The sequence below is a fragment of the Taeniopygia guttata genome, chromosome 21 (assembly GCF_048771995.1).
Source record: "Taeniopygia guttata chromosome 21, bTaeGut7.mat, whole genome shotgun sequence".
Classification (NCBI taxonomy): domain Eukaryota; kingdom Metazoa; phylum Chordata; class Aves; order Passeriformes; family Estrildidae; genus Taeniopygia; species Taeniopygia guttata.
The window spans coordinates 3,190,883-3,205,662 of NC_133046.1; the positions used below are offsets into that span (position 1 = coordinate 3,190,883).

General features: G+C 55.4%; 1 protein-coding gene across 3 annotated transcripts in view; it reads left to right on the forward strand.

The window, feature by feature from the left end:
• The first annotated feature begins 1,037 nt into the window (after nucleotides 1-1,037).
• Nucleotides 1,038-14,780, forward strand: part of TP73 (tumor protein p73) — a 28,999-nt gene continuing 15,256 nt past the window's right edge. For 2 of the 3 annotated variants that reach the window (XM_012570383.5, XM_030289274.4), the window contains exons 1-4: nucleotides 4,529-4,629; nucleotides 6,260-6,355; nucleotides 6,937-7,060; nucleotides 12,083-12,328. In XM_012570383.5, coding sequence (XP_012425837.5) covers nucleotides 4,619-4,629; nucleotides 6,260-6,355; nucleotides 6,937-7,060; nucleotides 12,083-12,328 — 477 coding nt within the window. In that variant the 5' untranslated portion in view covers nucleotides 4,529-4,618. Of the gene's footprint in view, nucleotides 1,515-4,528; nucleotides 4,630-6,259; nucleotides 6,356-6,936; nucleotides 7,061-12,082; nucleotides 12,329-14,780 lie in introns of those variants that run through there. The other variant, XM_072917268.1, reaches the window with a different exon arrangement.

A 14,780-nucleotide genomic window follows, 5' to 3' on the forward strand; every position in this document is an offset into this window, starting at 1 on the left:
TAAAAAAATATCTTTCATCACATAGTTTCTATTTTAACATTATGTGATAACCTAAATCTACATTTAACACACTATTTTAAAAGGATTCATACAGTATTACGAACTAACCCTCCATAATAATAGATACAGTATTCAATTTAATATTTGTGAAGAGCCAATCATAAAATACACATTTTATCAACAGCCAGGGGATGCACAACTGCCTCCCTTTGTCCCCACGGTGTGTATCCCCGGGATTTTTGGCCCAAAAATCTGACTTCCTCACATAGGTGTGAGGAAGGGATTTACTCACACACAAGGACTCTACTGCTACCAACACAACAGATAAATCTGTTGCAAATCTCTGCAAGACTGGTATTCAGCTGGACAAACTCAGAGACTGAATTTGTTTGTTGACTGGAGTCAAAAAATACGCTTTTTTTTTTTTTTTTTAATACTGATTGCTTTAAAATCTGCAAAGAGTCATGCCAGCATTGCATGAAGTCCCCGAATGTCCCAGTGACAGCTCAGCCCAGTGGGACCCCCCCACCCTGTTTGGGGGCACAGTCACCATCAAAAATAAACCCCACGATCAGAGGTTCTGAGGATTGGAGTCATGATTTCATTAGGGATTATTTGGGTTCCAGAAGCTGCTTCCAGCCCCGCCGATGTGTTTCCTGGGGGGTGAATGCATCAGTTTTCTGCTCCCACAGCAGAGGGACAGATGTGGGGACAGGGGAGCTGAGCACAAGCAGTGATGCCCAAGGATGAGCAGAGCCCGCTGCCTGCCTGGGTGACCCAGGGTGAGTTTGTGAGGGGTTGTCAGTGTGACAGGGCGTCTGTGAGTCCATAATTACCCTCGTGGGTGATGGTTTTTAATCAGAAATGTTCATTCTTCACCCAGTGCTCCTCTCTGCGTGCAGTGGCGAGTCGCTGCTCCCCAAGGGAAGCAGTGCAGGGAGCCCCAGAGCCCTTCCCCATCCCTGTGGGAGAGATGATCTGGTCCCTTGGCTGAATACAAACACAAAACCTGCTCAGTCCACCCATCCAACGAGGGGAAAAGCCTCCTTGATATGCTGAGATCCATCTTTGCTGGATGTCCCATCCCTGGAAATGCCCAAGGCCAGGTTGGACGGGGTTTGGAGCAATCTGGGATAGTGAAAAGCGGCAATGAGACAATCTTTAATTGTCCCTCTGACCCAAACCATGCCCTGGTTCTGTGCCTGACCAAAGCCCAGGTGGCCACCGCTGTCACAGCCCCCACAGCCAACTTGCCCAGCGTCACTTTGGCGCTGGTGACCAGCTTTAATTCCCTGGCACGCTTGGCTGAGCACTCCCCACCCCCTTGCAGCAGCCTCCTATCCCAGAAGGAGCGCAGGAGCCTTTGCCTCACTGCTCACACAGCTTTCAGCAGCTCCAATGTCATTGCCTTGGCGACCGGGACGCTACTCCAGTGCAGAGCAGTAAATAACGTAGATCCTCAATCCCAGGCCACTCCTGCCCGCTGGAGACCTCCGGGGGAACTCAAAACTCAGGTAGGAGGGGAAAAAAAACCTCCAAGAGCAAACCCCTTGCTCTGGGTGCGGGTGAGTTTCTCGATAACGCGGCTGGAGGATGATTTGCGGCCGCTTCGCTTCGTGGGCTTGTGACACAATATTGAAGTGCCTTGGAAAGTTTGTTCCCAAGTGGTTTAACTCTGGAGTGAGAGCACTTTTGGAGGAAGCTGGGATGGGAGAAGCAGCAGAGGAGATGGATGCTGGTGGGATGCAGGGGCTGGCTGGGTGCTCCAGGTCCCTGTGGCGGCCTCAGCCTCCTGCCCCATCACGGGCTGCTGTCAGAGAGGATTTCTCTCCAACATGCCTCCCCTTCGGAAGAAAATTGTTGATAAGCTGCTGGACCTCCCAGAGGGGTCCTGAGATTCGAAGCGTGCTGCAGGAAAGCTCACTCGCTCTCCCTCCACTGCTTTTACAAACCTCATTTTGCAGGTGTGAATTTAACAGTCCGGGACAAATGAGTGATAGCACAGGGCAGCGTTGGGCTGGCAGCATTCTTTTCAAACTTTAAGTTGTTTGCTGTGGGCTGGATGATCCTGATGGGTCTCCTTGTGAGGAGGAAAGTCCAGGGCCAGTTCCCAAGTCATGGAGCAGCTCCGTGTGAGAGGTGGAAACGGCTCTCAGAAGTCCTGCTCTGCCAGAGAGCCCTTATTAATTAGTCATAGCCCTGTTACATTGAGTTGCTGCATTCATCTCCCCTTCAGGTGGCTGCAAAACGCTGTCATGTTTCCTTCTGGGCCGTTGGGGTGGTGGGAAATCCCCAATTGATAACAAATACTGAGCATTTCTGGTGCTAAACCCGAGCCCTGAAGTTGATTGTGAGCTCAAAGTTGCTCCTTCCAGCGAGTGCAGAAACTCAGTGGGCAAACTCAGCCAGTTCCCAGCAAGGCTGAGAGCCCATGGTGAGTTTATTGTTGAGTTTATAATCATTCTATTAATTTATTAGACCTTATTAATCATCCTAATATTGATTAGAATGTATATTTTATTTATGATGGCACCTCTGTGGTCACAACACGTGAGTATTGGCAGGGTTGGATAGACTGAGGTTCCTCTGCTCTGCTTCTCCAGGAGCTGTTCTCCCTTTTTGGGGTGGCTGTAGGGACTTCACTCCGTGCTTTTCCTTCTCCCTCTGTCTCTGGGGCTGGGTTTTTCCGCAGGACCGTGGAAAAGTGAGTACGTGGAGGTTTTCCATACTTTGGGAAGGATTTCAGCGGCCGTTCCCAGGGATGCTTCCCGGGGCAGCAGGGACCGGAGCCGGTGCCTCTGTTGGCAGCTTTTTCCCCCACTGCCAGGCTCTTTTCCCATCTGCAGCCTCCCTGCAATGCCCTGACCAGCAACAGAGGGAAGCAGCAATCCAGGGAACGCGGCAAATCCCACCGGCAGCCCAGGATCCCAGCACCAACCCCCTGTTTGCACGTTTTGGTATTTTTTCCCCTTAAAAACCTGCAAGAAATCCAGTGCAGGTCCCCCCTGAGCTGTGCCAGCCGTGCCAAGCATCCCCCATCACCTCCCTGCTACATTGAGGCGGAAGGGATGGAGAATTCCTTGCTGGACCCTTTCCCTGGGAGAGGAGATCCCCACTTTAATAAGAAGTTTATAATAAGTTTATAACAGTAATAATCCTCCTGGGGGAGTCTGGCTGGAGAACTCTTGCTGGAGGAAGTCAGGATGAAACCCCAGGTCTTCCTCTGGAGTGGGGAGCTGGTGATAGCAGGGAGCTGAGCTGGGCTGTGGCTGGTCCTGAACTCAGCCCCAGGTGCTATTTGCTCAGCCTTGGGCACAGGGATTGCATCCAGGCCACCAGGAGCACTTCCAGAGAAATACAGAATTAGGCTCTAAGGCTCTTCCCAATTTACCTTTGATTTTGATGTTGCACAAAGCTCCCACTGCTTCCCACAGGGGTGACTTTTCCTTCTGCAGGACCTCACCATCACGGTGCTTTTCCAGATTCCCAAATTATGAACACCTCCAGCATTCCCTGAAACGGGGCTCCACATGGCACCTCCTTTTGGGGGGAATTAGATCAGCACCAGACTGATTTTGGGGAACCCTTTTTGTAGGTAAATTATTGGTCAGTTGTCAGAATCTGTGGGTATTGATGATTCTGAGATTGCAGAAAGTCTCTGTCTGTCAGCCCCGCTGCCAAAGCAGAAGCCATAATTCGTCTGTGCTGGTTTCAAGGTTGTTTATTCTGTTTATCTCTAACATGTTCTGCTGCCCTGCCGCAGCTCTGTCCTGCAGGGCAGCGTGTGGGGCTCTGCCCTCAGTGGGATGGTACAAACATTAAATACCACAAACTACCTGTGCTGGATTTACAATAACGTGCCAATATCTGTCACCTACGTTGGACAGTGTGTCCCCAGCCTGAACCAACAGAAAAATGCCAACACCACAGTGAAACATGGAGGGCATGAAGAAGGAGAAAAAGGACAAGGCACACCCAATTTCCTCCATCTTGTCCCCTTTGGACCCCTAATCAAAATCCTAAAACTTTACTTTTGCACCCATGCCACACTTAATTATTACTGATATCAAACACTCAGAGTGTGTAATTCACCCTGTAAGATTGAAAACTCTTTTCCATGGACAGAGATCACAGCCAGTGTCTCTGGGGGCTCTGCACAGGGGGTTCCTGACCCCTGCCAGGGTCCCAGGGCAGCCAGAGGGATGCTCTGGATTCCCACAGTCGGTAAATTCTTTGCCAAGGCAGGTGCTTGGTGCTGGGCTGGCACTGTTGCTGCAGAGGTGCTTGCCCAGGAGCAGCAGGGATCAGAGCAGCAGGGTTCAAATCACAGCACTCACCCCACAGCTTCCCCTGGTACCCCTCAGCTCAGAGCTCAAACACGAGAAGACGCTGGCCTGGCTTTGCACACCCACGCTGTGCTTTGAAAGAGTGAAAGGGAACTTCCAAAACGCCCTTAAAATAGTCAGATTTCTTTCCTTTTGAAAACGAGAGCAGCCACGTGGTTAGAGCTGGTGTCACCCATGATGACCACACAGCCGGGGCGGTGCAGAGGTGCTTTCTCCTCGGGAGGAAAAGGCCTGGCTGCTTCCTGAAGCTGCTCTGGGCCAGGGAAAGCAGCATGGAAGAAGGGTAAGGGCGCCAGCAGTGCTCTTCTGTCACCTGCATCTGTTCTACTAGGCTTTTCTTCCTCCCACAGCTGCCCGTGGGTCCTTTCAGGTGGGATGAGGAGGGATGGGAGGACACCAGACTCTGCTGTTAGCTGTCCCTGACATGTTCCCTGACATGGAACGAGCCCTCCTGTGCCTACCTGTGCCCACCTGTACCCACCTGTGCTCTCCTGTGCCCTCCTGTGCCATGGGGATTCCTCCAGACAGGGTGGCTGCGGATGCTGTGTTTTGTAGAAAGCAGCTCACGGGATCTACGGGCAGGGAAAGTTCCCTGCTTTCATTTTCACTCCTCCCTGCAGCCAGCCGGTGTCCAGCTGAGTCAGAGGGGCCACCCGAGCATCCCTGATCCGAGAGCAGCTGCCCTCCCTCCCTCCCTCCCTCCCAAAAGGCAGGAAGTGTCACCTTCTCACTATGACATGTCCAGCCAGCAGTGGGTAAAAAGCACAGCCAGATGTGCCTGGGGGTGTCAGCCAGGGCAGGGAGGATGTCCTGCTGCTTGCAGGGAGAGGGTGAGGGAGGAGGATGATGGTTGCCCACAGGGGAAGGCAGCACGAGGCTCAAGATGGCTCCATGACACTTCCGGCTCCCGCTGCTGGGCCTGACAGGCTCTGGGCAGGCAGGGAGAGCTGGGCCGGGCTGCTTTCCTCCAGGAATCCTCCTCAGGGACACGGGGAACGGGCTGGGCTCAGCGTGCCTCTGGTTGTGGCTGTGCAGCAGCATCCGGGAGGCTTTGGCTGAAAATCAGGTTCATCCCTGGCCTGCGCTGCAGGGGCTGTGGGCACTGCCCCACCATGGGCCACGGGGGTGTCCAGGGCTGTGGTCCCTCATGATGGGCTCTGGAGGGCTCTGGTCCTCAGTGTCCCCACCGTGATGGTTCTGGGGGTCTCTGGTCCTGTGTGTCCCCACCACAATTGTTCTGGGGGTCTCTGGTTCTGTGTGACCCTCACAGTGACCCCTGGGGGTCTCTGGTCCTGTGTGTCCCCCCCACGATTGTTCTGGGTGTCTCTGGTTCTGTGTGACCCTCACAGTGGCCCCTGGGGGTCTCTGGTCCTGTGTGTCCCCACCATGATGGTTCTGGGGGTCTCTGGTCCTCAGTGTTCCTCACTATGGGCTCTGCTCCTGTGTCCCCCACAATGGCCCCCGGGGGGGTCTCTGGTCCTCTGTTGTCCCCATGAAGGGCTCTGGTCCTGTGTGTCCCCCACAATGGTTCTGGGGGATTTTTGTCCTGTGTGTCCCCATGACAGCTCTGAGGGTCTCTGGTCCTGAATGTCCCCATGATACTTCTGGGGTACTCTGGGGGTTTCTGGTCCTGTGTGTCCCCCACAATGGTTCTGGAGGATTTTGATCCTGTGTGTCCCCATGATACTTCTGGGGGGCTCTGGTCTTGTGTGTCTCCCACAAGGGACCCTGGAGTCCCTGACCTGTGTATCCCCTGCCGTGGGCTCTGGGGCTCTCTGGTCCCTGCTGTGCTGCTGGGAGGGAGCTGGGATTGAGGGGTTCCTTGGCACAGCATGGCACAGCATGGCACAGCATGGCACAGCATGGCACAGCACCCTGGCACTGCTAACCCTGCTGTTTCCCTTTGCCCCCAGAGTGATCTATCCTCTGTCGGACTCCCCCACTGTGAAGATGTCCCAGTCACCCCCAGCTGATGAAGGCCCCACGTTCGAGCACCTCTGGAGCACGCTGTAAGTGGGGTGTGATCATTCCCCACGGGGGGTGTTCGGAGGCAGCAGTGGCTCTTTGACAGAGACAAATTTCCTTTTGCATCCTCTGCTTTCCACAGACTCCTTTGCCACCTGGCAGATTTTGCTCCCTTGTTTCAGACTCTGCTCAGGACATTCCATTTGCCACGTCTGTCTCATGGGTAGCTCCTTCCTGGCAGCATGGAGACAGTGTCAGGGCCAGAGCAGAGCTCCCCTCAAGCTGGGACCCTTAATTCCAAAATTAAATATCTTCCAGCCCCACCAAGATGTTTGCAAGTCTTCTGGCCTTTGAGCCTCATGCCCTAATCCAGCAAGGGAGAAGGATTGTGCTTCATTTAATCTTCTTCCTCCCTTGGTCCTCTCACGTAAAGACATCCCAAGGTGACAGATATGCTGGGGTAGCTGGGTGGATGCAGCATTTCCTACATCTGCTCTGCCAGATGGAAATAAAAGCAGAGGATGGGGGAAGAAGTTGGGAAAGGGACAAGGTTTGAGGGGACTGCGAGTTGCTGGGGGTGGTGTTGGAGAGCTGGGAGATGACTGTGCCCTCACCTTCTGCTCAGGGAACCAGACAGCACCTACTTCGACCTCCCTCCAGCCAACCCCAGCGGCAGCAATGAGGTCTCCGACCGCACCGAGGTCACGATGGACGTGTTCCAGATGAGAGGCATGACTGACTCAGTGATGGTGAGTGTGCTCACACAGCAGGGATGGGGATCTGAACCAGGCACACACTTGATTTCCCTGCAGGGGTGGGCTGGGGGCTCTGGGGGAGGCACTGAGGAGTTTGCTGGTTCATAAACCAACCTTGCTGGCACTGGTGCAGGGTTAATCAATGGCACAAGGTTCAGTGAACCTGGCTATTTATTGTTAGATAGCATCAGTGCAGGCAGCAGAGGGGCCCTGGAGCTCTCGGGGAGTACAGGACAGCAGCACAGTGTCACTCACTCGGGGACAAACCTGCCTCTGCATTTGTGAGCTGCTGCTGGAGGAGCACGCCGTGCTCGCAGCTCTGCTCCCACCGCAGCCCCAGGTCCTGCTGCTGCCCTCCCTGCCAGAAGCCTTTGCTTCTCTCTGAGACAAAGTCTTGGAAAAGCATCCCGGCTGCTTGTGGTGCCCGGGAGCATCCCTGAGGCTCCCTGGCTGTTGGCTGCATGTCCCTGCGAGGAGACGCTGTTTCCCTCTGGAAAATCGCTGTTTCCCTCCAGAAAGTCCCCGTTTCCCTCGCTGACAGCTTGCCTCCCCTCCCCCAGCCCCTTTTCCCTCGCTTTCCGCTCACTTTCCCTCCTCTTGCCGGCCTTTCACAGCGGGCAGGAGCCGGGCAGAGCGCTGCTAATTGTGGCTGTGCCCCTCGCTGGGCGAGCCTCGCTTTTCCCCTCGCTCCTGCTGTAACCAAAGCTGAGCACGGCGGGGATGGAGCAGCCTGGGGTGCAGGACAAGAAGTGCTCTGCTAAGGGGATGCCAGCGGCCTGAGGGGAAGGCAAGAGAGGGGAGAGGCTGTGGAGGGACCACTCAGTCCGTGCTGGTTCCCGCTGTTCTTGGCACACATTGGTGGCAGAGTGGTGCTGATGCTTGGTGGCACTGAGTGGGTCACCCCAATGCTCTGTCAGGCATCTATCCCTGACTATTCCTGTCTATCCCTCTAGATACCCATCCATCCATCCATCATCCATCCATCCATCCATCCATCAATCCATCCATCCATCCATACATACATACATACATCATCCATCCACCCATCCATCCATCCGTACACCCATCCATCCATCCATCCATCCATCCATCCATCCATCCATCCATCAATCCATCCATACATACATACATACATACATACATACATACATCATCCATCCACCCATCCATCCATCCATCCATCCATCCATCCATCCATCCATCATCCATCCATCCATCCATCCATCCACCCATCCATCCATCCATCCATCATCCATCCATCCACCCATCCATCCATCAATCCACCCATCCATCCATCCATCCATCCATCCATCCATCCATCCACCCATCCATCCACCCATCCACCCATCCATCCATCCACCCATCCATCCACCCATCCATCCACCCATCCATCCATCCATCCATCCATCCATCCATTCATCATCTATCTATCATCCATCCATCCATCATCCATCCATCCATCCATCCATCCATCCATCCATCCATCCATCCATCCATCCATCATCCATCCATCATCCATCCATCCATCCATCCATCCATCATCCATCCATCTTCCATCCATCCATCCATCCATCATCCATCATCCATCCATCCATCCATCCATCCATCCATCCATCCATCCATCCATCATCCATCCACCCATCCATCCATCCAGATAAAGACAACTCCGTATCTCCCAGACACGGAGCTCTCTCAGAGTCACTGCCCTGCCTGCTCAGTGCGAGGCTGGGCACCTCAGTGTGCTGGTGACAGGTGCCAGCCCAGCAGATCTCCATCCCTGTGGGGCTGGAAGAAGCTTTTGGGAGCAGGATCCGGGCAGGTTTGGCGGTGGAGCTGGACCCCTGCTCTCCCTGCAGTGGGAATGGTTGGTATCGCCCAGTCCATCACTGGGCAAGCTGGGGCCTGCCCTGTGCTTTAATGAATAGTCATGAGGGACAGAGGGGGTGGGCCCCGTTTTGTTGTTGGATGCAGCGAGTTGACAGAACTAAGGGAGATGAAAAAAGCAAGGAAGCCAACAGACGGCGGCACACGGGTGGCCAGCGCGGCATCCCTGGCGCTGCCCGCCCGGCCCCGCTCCGCGCTCCTTCCTCCCACCCCGACCCCATGACTCCCGGGGCAGGAGGCTTCCCCAGGCTCCGTGAACCCCGAGGCTACTAAAATGCTCTACATCAGCGACCCGATGCAGCATTACACCACGGTAGGTGCTGCTTTGCTTTGATGCTCTTAGAATTATCCTCCGCTTCTGGGGCACCTGGGGTGGCTCTGCCTGCCCAGCCTGGTGCTGCTGCCCAGGATGCTCCGAGGGCTGTCCCAGTGCAGGGCTGTCCCTGACCTGGAGCTGGTCCAGCCCTGCTCGTGTTGGTGCAGGATGCTGCAGCCTCGGCAGTCACTGCTCCTCTTGCTTTGCCCCATCTGCTGCTTGCAGAGCCCCAAATGTGATTTAAAGCTCAGGTGTCGGGAGTGCAGGGTCCCTTAGCTGTGTGTGCACAGGGGGGATGGATGTCAGCCAGAGCATCCATCCAAGGAACACCTGGAGGTGCTGGACACCACCAGCACCCCTTTGTCATCCCACACCACACACCTGCCTCCCCAGACAGACTTCTCCCTGGTGGGAATCCCTGGGAGGGCAGGGAAGGTGAAGCTATACCTGTGCTGCAGGTAATACATTTCCAGCCCTGTCCTCAAACACTGAGGTTGTTTCTTTAAGGAAAAGCGGTTTGTGTCTGTCCCTGGCATTTGGAACCATCCAGCACAGGCACAGAGGGAGCTGGAGATAGAAGGAAATCCCTTCATTCCTGGTTTTACCTTAATTGTGTTGGTACCAAGCCTGTGTATCCCATTGTTGGGGCTGTTCCATGGGAGGTCGTTGCTGCAGTTGTGAATAATTATCCCTGTGTGTGTATGTACATATTTACACATACACACAAACACTCCTGCCTTCGATTCGTCTTTTAGGGGAATGTTTCCACAATTTCATCAATTTTGAACAGCAAGTCTGTGGTTTTGCCCACACACCTGACTCTGGGTCTCTCTGCCAGTAGATTCCCAAAGTCTGGGTGCTGCCTCTTGCTTTGTGCGTGGAGCAGCCAGCCTGGCTGGCAGAGGTGATACCCTGGGTCTCATACCTCACCATCCTTCCTGAGGGAAGGTTTTCTCCCCCATGGAGCTCGGGATGCTCCGTTCTGTGGTGGGTCCCCGTTCCCCATTCACAGCCACAGCCTTCAGCTATGAATGGTCCTGTCTCAGCATGGGAGCAAAACAGCTCAGCCCTGATACTCCTGGGTCAGCTGGGCTGTGAGCAGCCCCATCCAGCAGCAATCCCTTTTCCCTTGCTGCTGTTCTCCTGGCTGATCCCTCAGCTTTGCCTGTGCCACATCCCTGGCCCTGCTCTGCCCGCAGTCCCTGCAGCAGCTGCATTTCCCAGCTGGATGGCAAGAGCTTTCCTAATGTGCCTGTTTTGCCTGAGTTTCTCATAATTTTTCTCCAGGTAAAGCCTGGATTAAGGAAAGCTTGGCTTGTCTTTGGCTGGGCTATTTATAGAGTGGTGAGGAGGAATAGAGGGATTTGGGCACATATTTTAGGGGAGAAAATAGCTGGATGCGTGAAAGCAAGCCAGATCTTGTTCAGCATTCCTCTACTTAGTCACAGGCTCCAATGACCTTGTGAGAGATGCAGGCAACAGGAGAACTTCCCTGGAGAAGGATGATTGCCTTTAAACCATTCCACATGGAAGAGGGTTGGGTGAGGTTTGGATCCCAAGTTAAAACACGTTTCCTGATTCCTGAGCCGTGAGCCTTGCAGCCCTTTGGAGAAGGCTGAGCCTGCTGGCTGTGCCCATGGCTGCCTCCACAGCTCTTGTCTTCCCAGAGCTGCCCCAGTGGGTGCTGGAGACAGGGACAGTCCCTGCCAGGCATGAGGGCAGTCCCAATGCTGGGAGCACTGACACACAGCAATGCACCCAGCACTGAGCACGGTCACCAGCACTGCCACTGCCTCTGGGGCTGCAGGGTGAGAGCAACCCCTGAGCAACTCAGGAATTGCAGATTTCTGGGGGAAAACCCCATCCCACTTGCTCTGAGAAACAGCCGTGTTTGAATCTGATTTTCTAATGAAATACTAACATAGTTTTAGCCACACAGCTCTTGGGAATGTCGCTGTGCTTGGGCTGTGCCTGTGGGCAAAGGAGCTACCAGCTCTTATTGGAAGAATCTGACAGTAATTGGTCAGAGGAGGAATAAGGAAAAATCTGTAAAAAGTCATGATTTGGTCAAACGAGTCTGGAATAAGAGCCAGGACCTGCCTAAGCGGGTCCATGTGCCCTGTGACTTTGCTGCAGCACTCTGCATCGCAGCCGTGTGCTTTGTAGGTTTGAGGTTTCCCCCAAATTAGAGCTGCAGCACGTACTGGGAGCAGATATCCCACTGGGAAACCAGCTACAAACCACTGCTCGGGGCTGGCTGGTGCAGGGAAGCCCAGGAGTGGTGTGGGGTGTGTGTCCGTGACCAGTGAATAGGGACAGTCTGGAAAAAGAGGCTGGAAAACGGGACAGCCGCTCGGATGGAGCGATGTGGGGACTGCTGCTCACCTCGGCAGGGTGGTTTCACCGAGCTGTGATACTCTGGACAGCGGGGAGCAGAGCCCTGCGTGCAGGACAGGGCTGTCACTGCCCACCTACACCTGAGCAAACCCCACGACATCCCTGCCCTCTCCCCACTGTCAGAAGCGTTGGCTTTCACGAGGCAGGTGCTCTAGAAATCCGGGACTGTGGCACCTCGCTGCCTCCAGCGAGGATGGAGCAGCTCGAGGGGGGTGATTTAAGCACAAGGATTTCAACCCTGACCTGTCAGAAAAGCCGAGCCACCCAGACCAGCTCTTTTGACTCCCCTCCGCACGCTGGCCCTTTAAGGAGGCTGTAACAGGACACCCCAGCCCTGCAGAAAGGTGGCTGAGGTTTCCCTGTCTCTAAACTGGCTGGTGTTTTCTTTTTTTCCCTCCTCCCCTTTTCCCTTCCTCCAGTCCCAGTTCAATTTGCTGAACAACAGCATGGATCAGAGCATCGGCAGCAGAGCAGCCTCCACCAGCCCCTACAGCTCCGAGCACACCTCCAATGTCCCAACGCACTCGCCCTACTCGCAGCCCAGCTCTACCTTCGACACCATGTCCCCGGCCCCCGTCATCCCCTCCAACACCGACTACCCTGGTCCCCACCACTTCGAGGTGACCTTCCAGCAGTCCAGCACCGCCAAGTCAGCCACCTGGACAGTAAGTTGCGTTCTTCTACCTCGGCTGGGGAGATGCTCAGCACACCCGAGGCGGTGGCACTGGGGAGGCTGGCACGGGGCAGCTGAGGGATGCAGCCACCACCAAGGGTGACTTCACTGGCACAGGTGGTGGCCCTGGGAAGGAAAGCGTGCTGGAAACATCCGTGCTGCCTTTCCAGGGGGTTTCTCCCAAAGGGATGTGAAGCACAGCGGCTGTGGGATGTCACTTCTCTCGTGGCGATTCCCTAAATTGTGGATAAATATCCTCTGAAAAGAAATGTCCTGAGGAAGTACCTGCCTTGTTCTCACGGTGCTTCCCGGCGTATTTGCCAGCGGGCGCTGTCAGAGGCGAGCCCGTGGGCGAGAGGGACCTTTGCCGGTGTCTGCCGGCACCGTCCCAACTGTGCTGTAAATGTCATTTACAGTCCGTCTCCCTCCCGTGTTACAGGGGTAACTTAGTGCCTATAAGTCACAGCAAACAACAGAGCAGGATTTTACGTGCAGAAGGGTTTGATGCACAGAGGGATGGCTGCACAGCCCCTGCTGTCCCCTCGGGAGCCGGGATGCAGCTTTGGTCCACGGCTGCTCCCACCGCCCTCCTGCTGCCCGGCCCGGGAGAGCTCTGCGAGCAGGACCCGGGGCCGGGCAGAGCGCACGGGAGGTGCTTGGCTTTTTGTGACAAAAGGTGCTAAATTCGCAGCCCGGCTGCTGGCTCAGCGTGGCGTTTTTAAGGAGAAGCAGCACTTGCGGCCGGTGGCAGGAGTGTCAATCCCGCAGCGGGTACCTCTGCAGTACCCGGAGCGCAGCTCTCCATCCCTGAGCCGGGTTTTCTCCTCCGGGAAGCACCGGCAGAGCAGGAGGGTTGGGATGGCACGACTGACGCCCCGCAGGAGCAGCAGAGTTTCCTCCGGGGCTGCGGTTTGACATTGTCATGGAAGGGGCAGAGCAGCCCAGCGGTATTTAAGCCCCGGGTGTGGTAATGACCTTTGTTTGCGGAAGGTGACGTGTTTAATTGCCAAGACAGTCCCTCCTGCGGGAGACAGAAAGAATCCTCGGATGCTGTCGTGCAGGGACACCCCGGGCAGCGGCGAGGGGATGCTCGCGGTTATCCTGGGGAGGATGCAGGGGGAAAGCAGCAGCGAGCCCGTTTGCAGGCAGCGATCGGGCTTTTGATTCCCAATCCCCTGGTGCAGTCCAGCGCTTCTCACGGAGCGGGGTTAAGCGCCCTGCCCTCGCTGGGGTGGTTGTCTCCACTCTTTCCACTGTCTTCCCTTGCGGCATTTCATTTAGGAAGTGAGTGAAGCGGAGGTCCTCGGGCAGGATGTGATTCCAGCCCACTCCTGTCCCTGCTGGGGGATAACTCCTGTCAGCCGCAGGTAAAGCTGCCCAGGGACCGGAGCGTTCCCTAAAGCGGCCGAATGGAAAGCGAAACAAGGCACTGCAGCGTGTCTTGTCCCGGCACGTAGGGATGGGGGCCAGAACGTGTGCGATGCTCGGCTGCCACTGTCCCCAGCTGGGAGTACTGAGGGATGGCTTTGGGGTGGAGCAGTCACAGCGCAGCAGGGCTCCCCTCCTGAAAGCCATCCCATGCCCCGGCATCCTTCCAGAGTTCCAACCAAAGGGAGCTCAGGCTGTGTCACATCACTCTGTACTGACTGTAGCTGTGTCCCACTGGGAGCTCGGCTCACCAGCACAGGATGTGGCTGTTTTTCCCAAGCCTTTGTGGGAGTTCAGGGCAGGCAGTGGCACACGATGCCCTCCCAGCCTGGACCCGGGAGCTGCCTGGAGAACAGGCTCATTCCAGGGGTGGCTGGGAGCATCTGTGGAGGATGCATCCACCAGCCACAGCTAAAAGAAGAGGTCCTGGGAAGGGTCCAGGGCGAGGATTTGAATGCCCGAAGTGGCTTTAACACTTGGGAAGACAGTCAGAGGTGTGTGGCCCTCTGAGGCACAATGCTGCAGTGGCTGCATCCCCCAGAGCAGGTTGGCTGCAGGGCCAATGCCCACCTGCACTGGAGCTGAGCCCTGTGGAGAGCAGCAGTGGGTTGGCAGCACCTGGCACCCTGGAGAGCACAGGGGATGTTTTATTTGAAGCAGTGATTCCTTCAGGATTGCCAAGGCGGGTGCAGCATGTCCAGCTTGCCAAGGTGCCACATGAGGAATGGTCCTGCTGCAGTGACAGCTGGTGTCACTCCCTGTCCTCCTGGTGTCCTCCTGGCTGGGGCTGTCACAGGCATGGTCAGTGCTGGAAGATGAGGCCGCTGCCTTCCTCCAACTCGCTGTGAGCTCTGCAGTGCCACTGCCACACCTGAGAGTCCATCCTCAGCAAAACAAACGTGTTCTGTGTTGTCAGTGATCTCACAAATAACTGTGTGAGCCTCCACAGGAGCTGGGAACACATACCCACGGTAAGGAAAAGCCATTGGGAAATGCAGGCACTTGGGAAGGGAAGG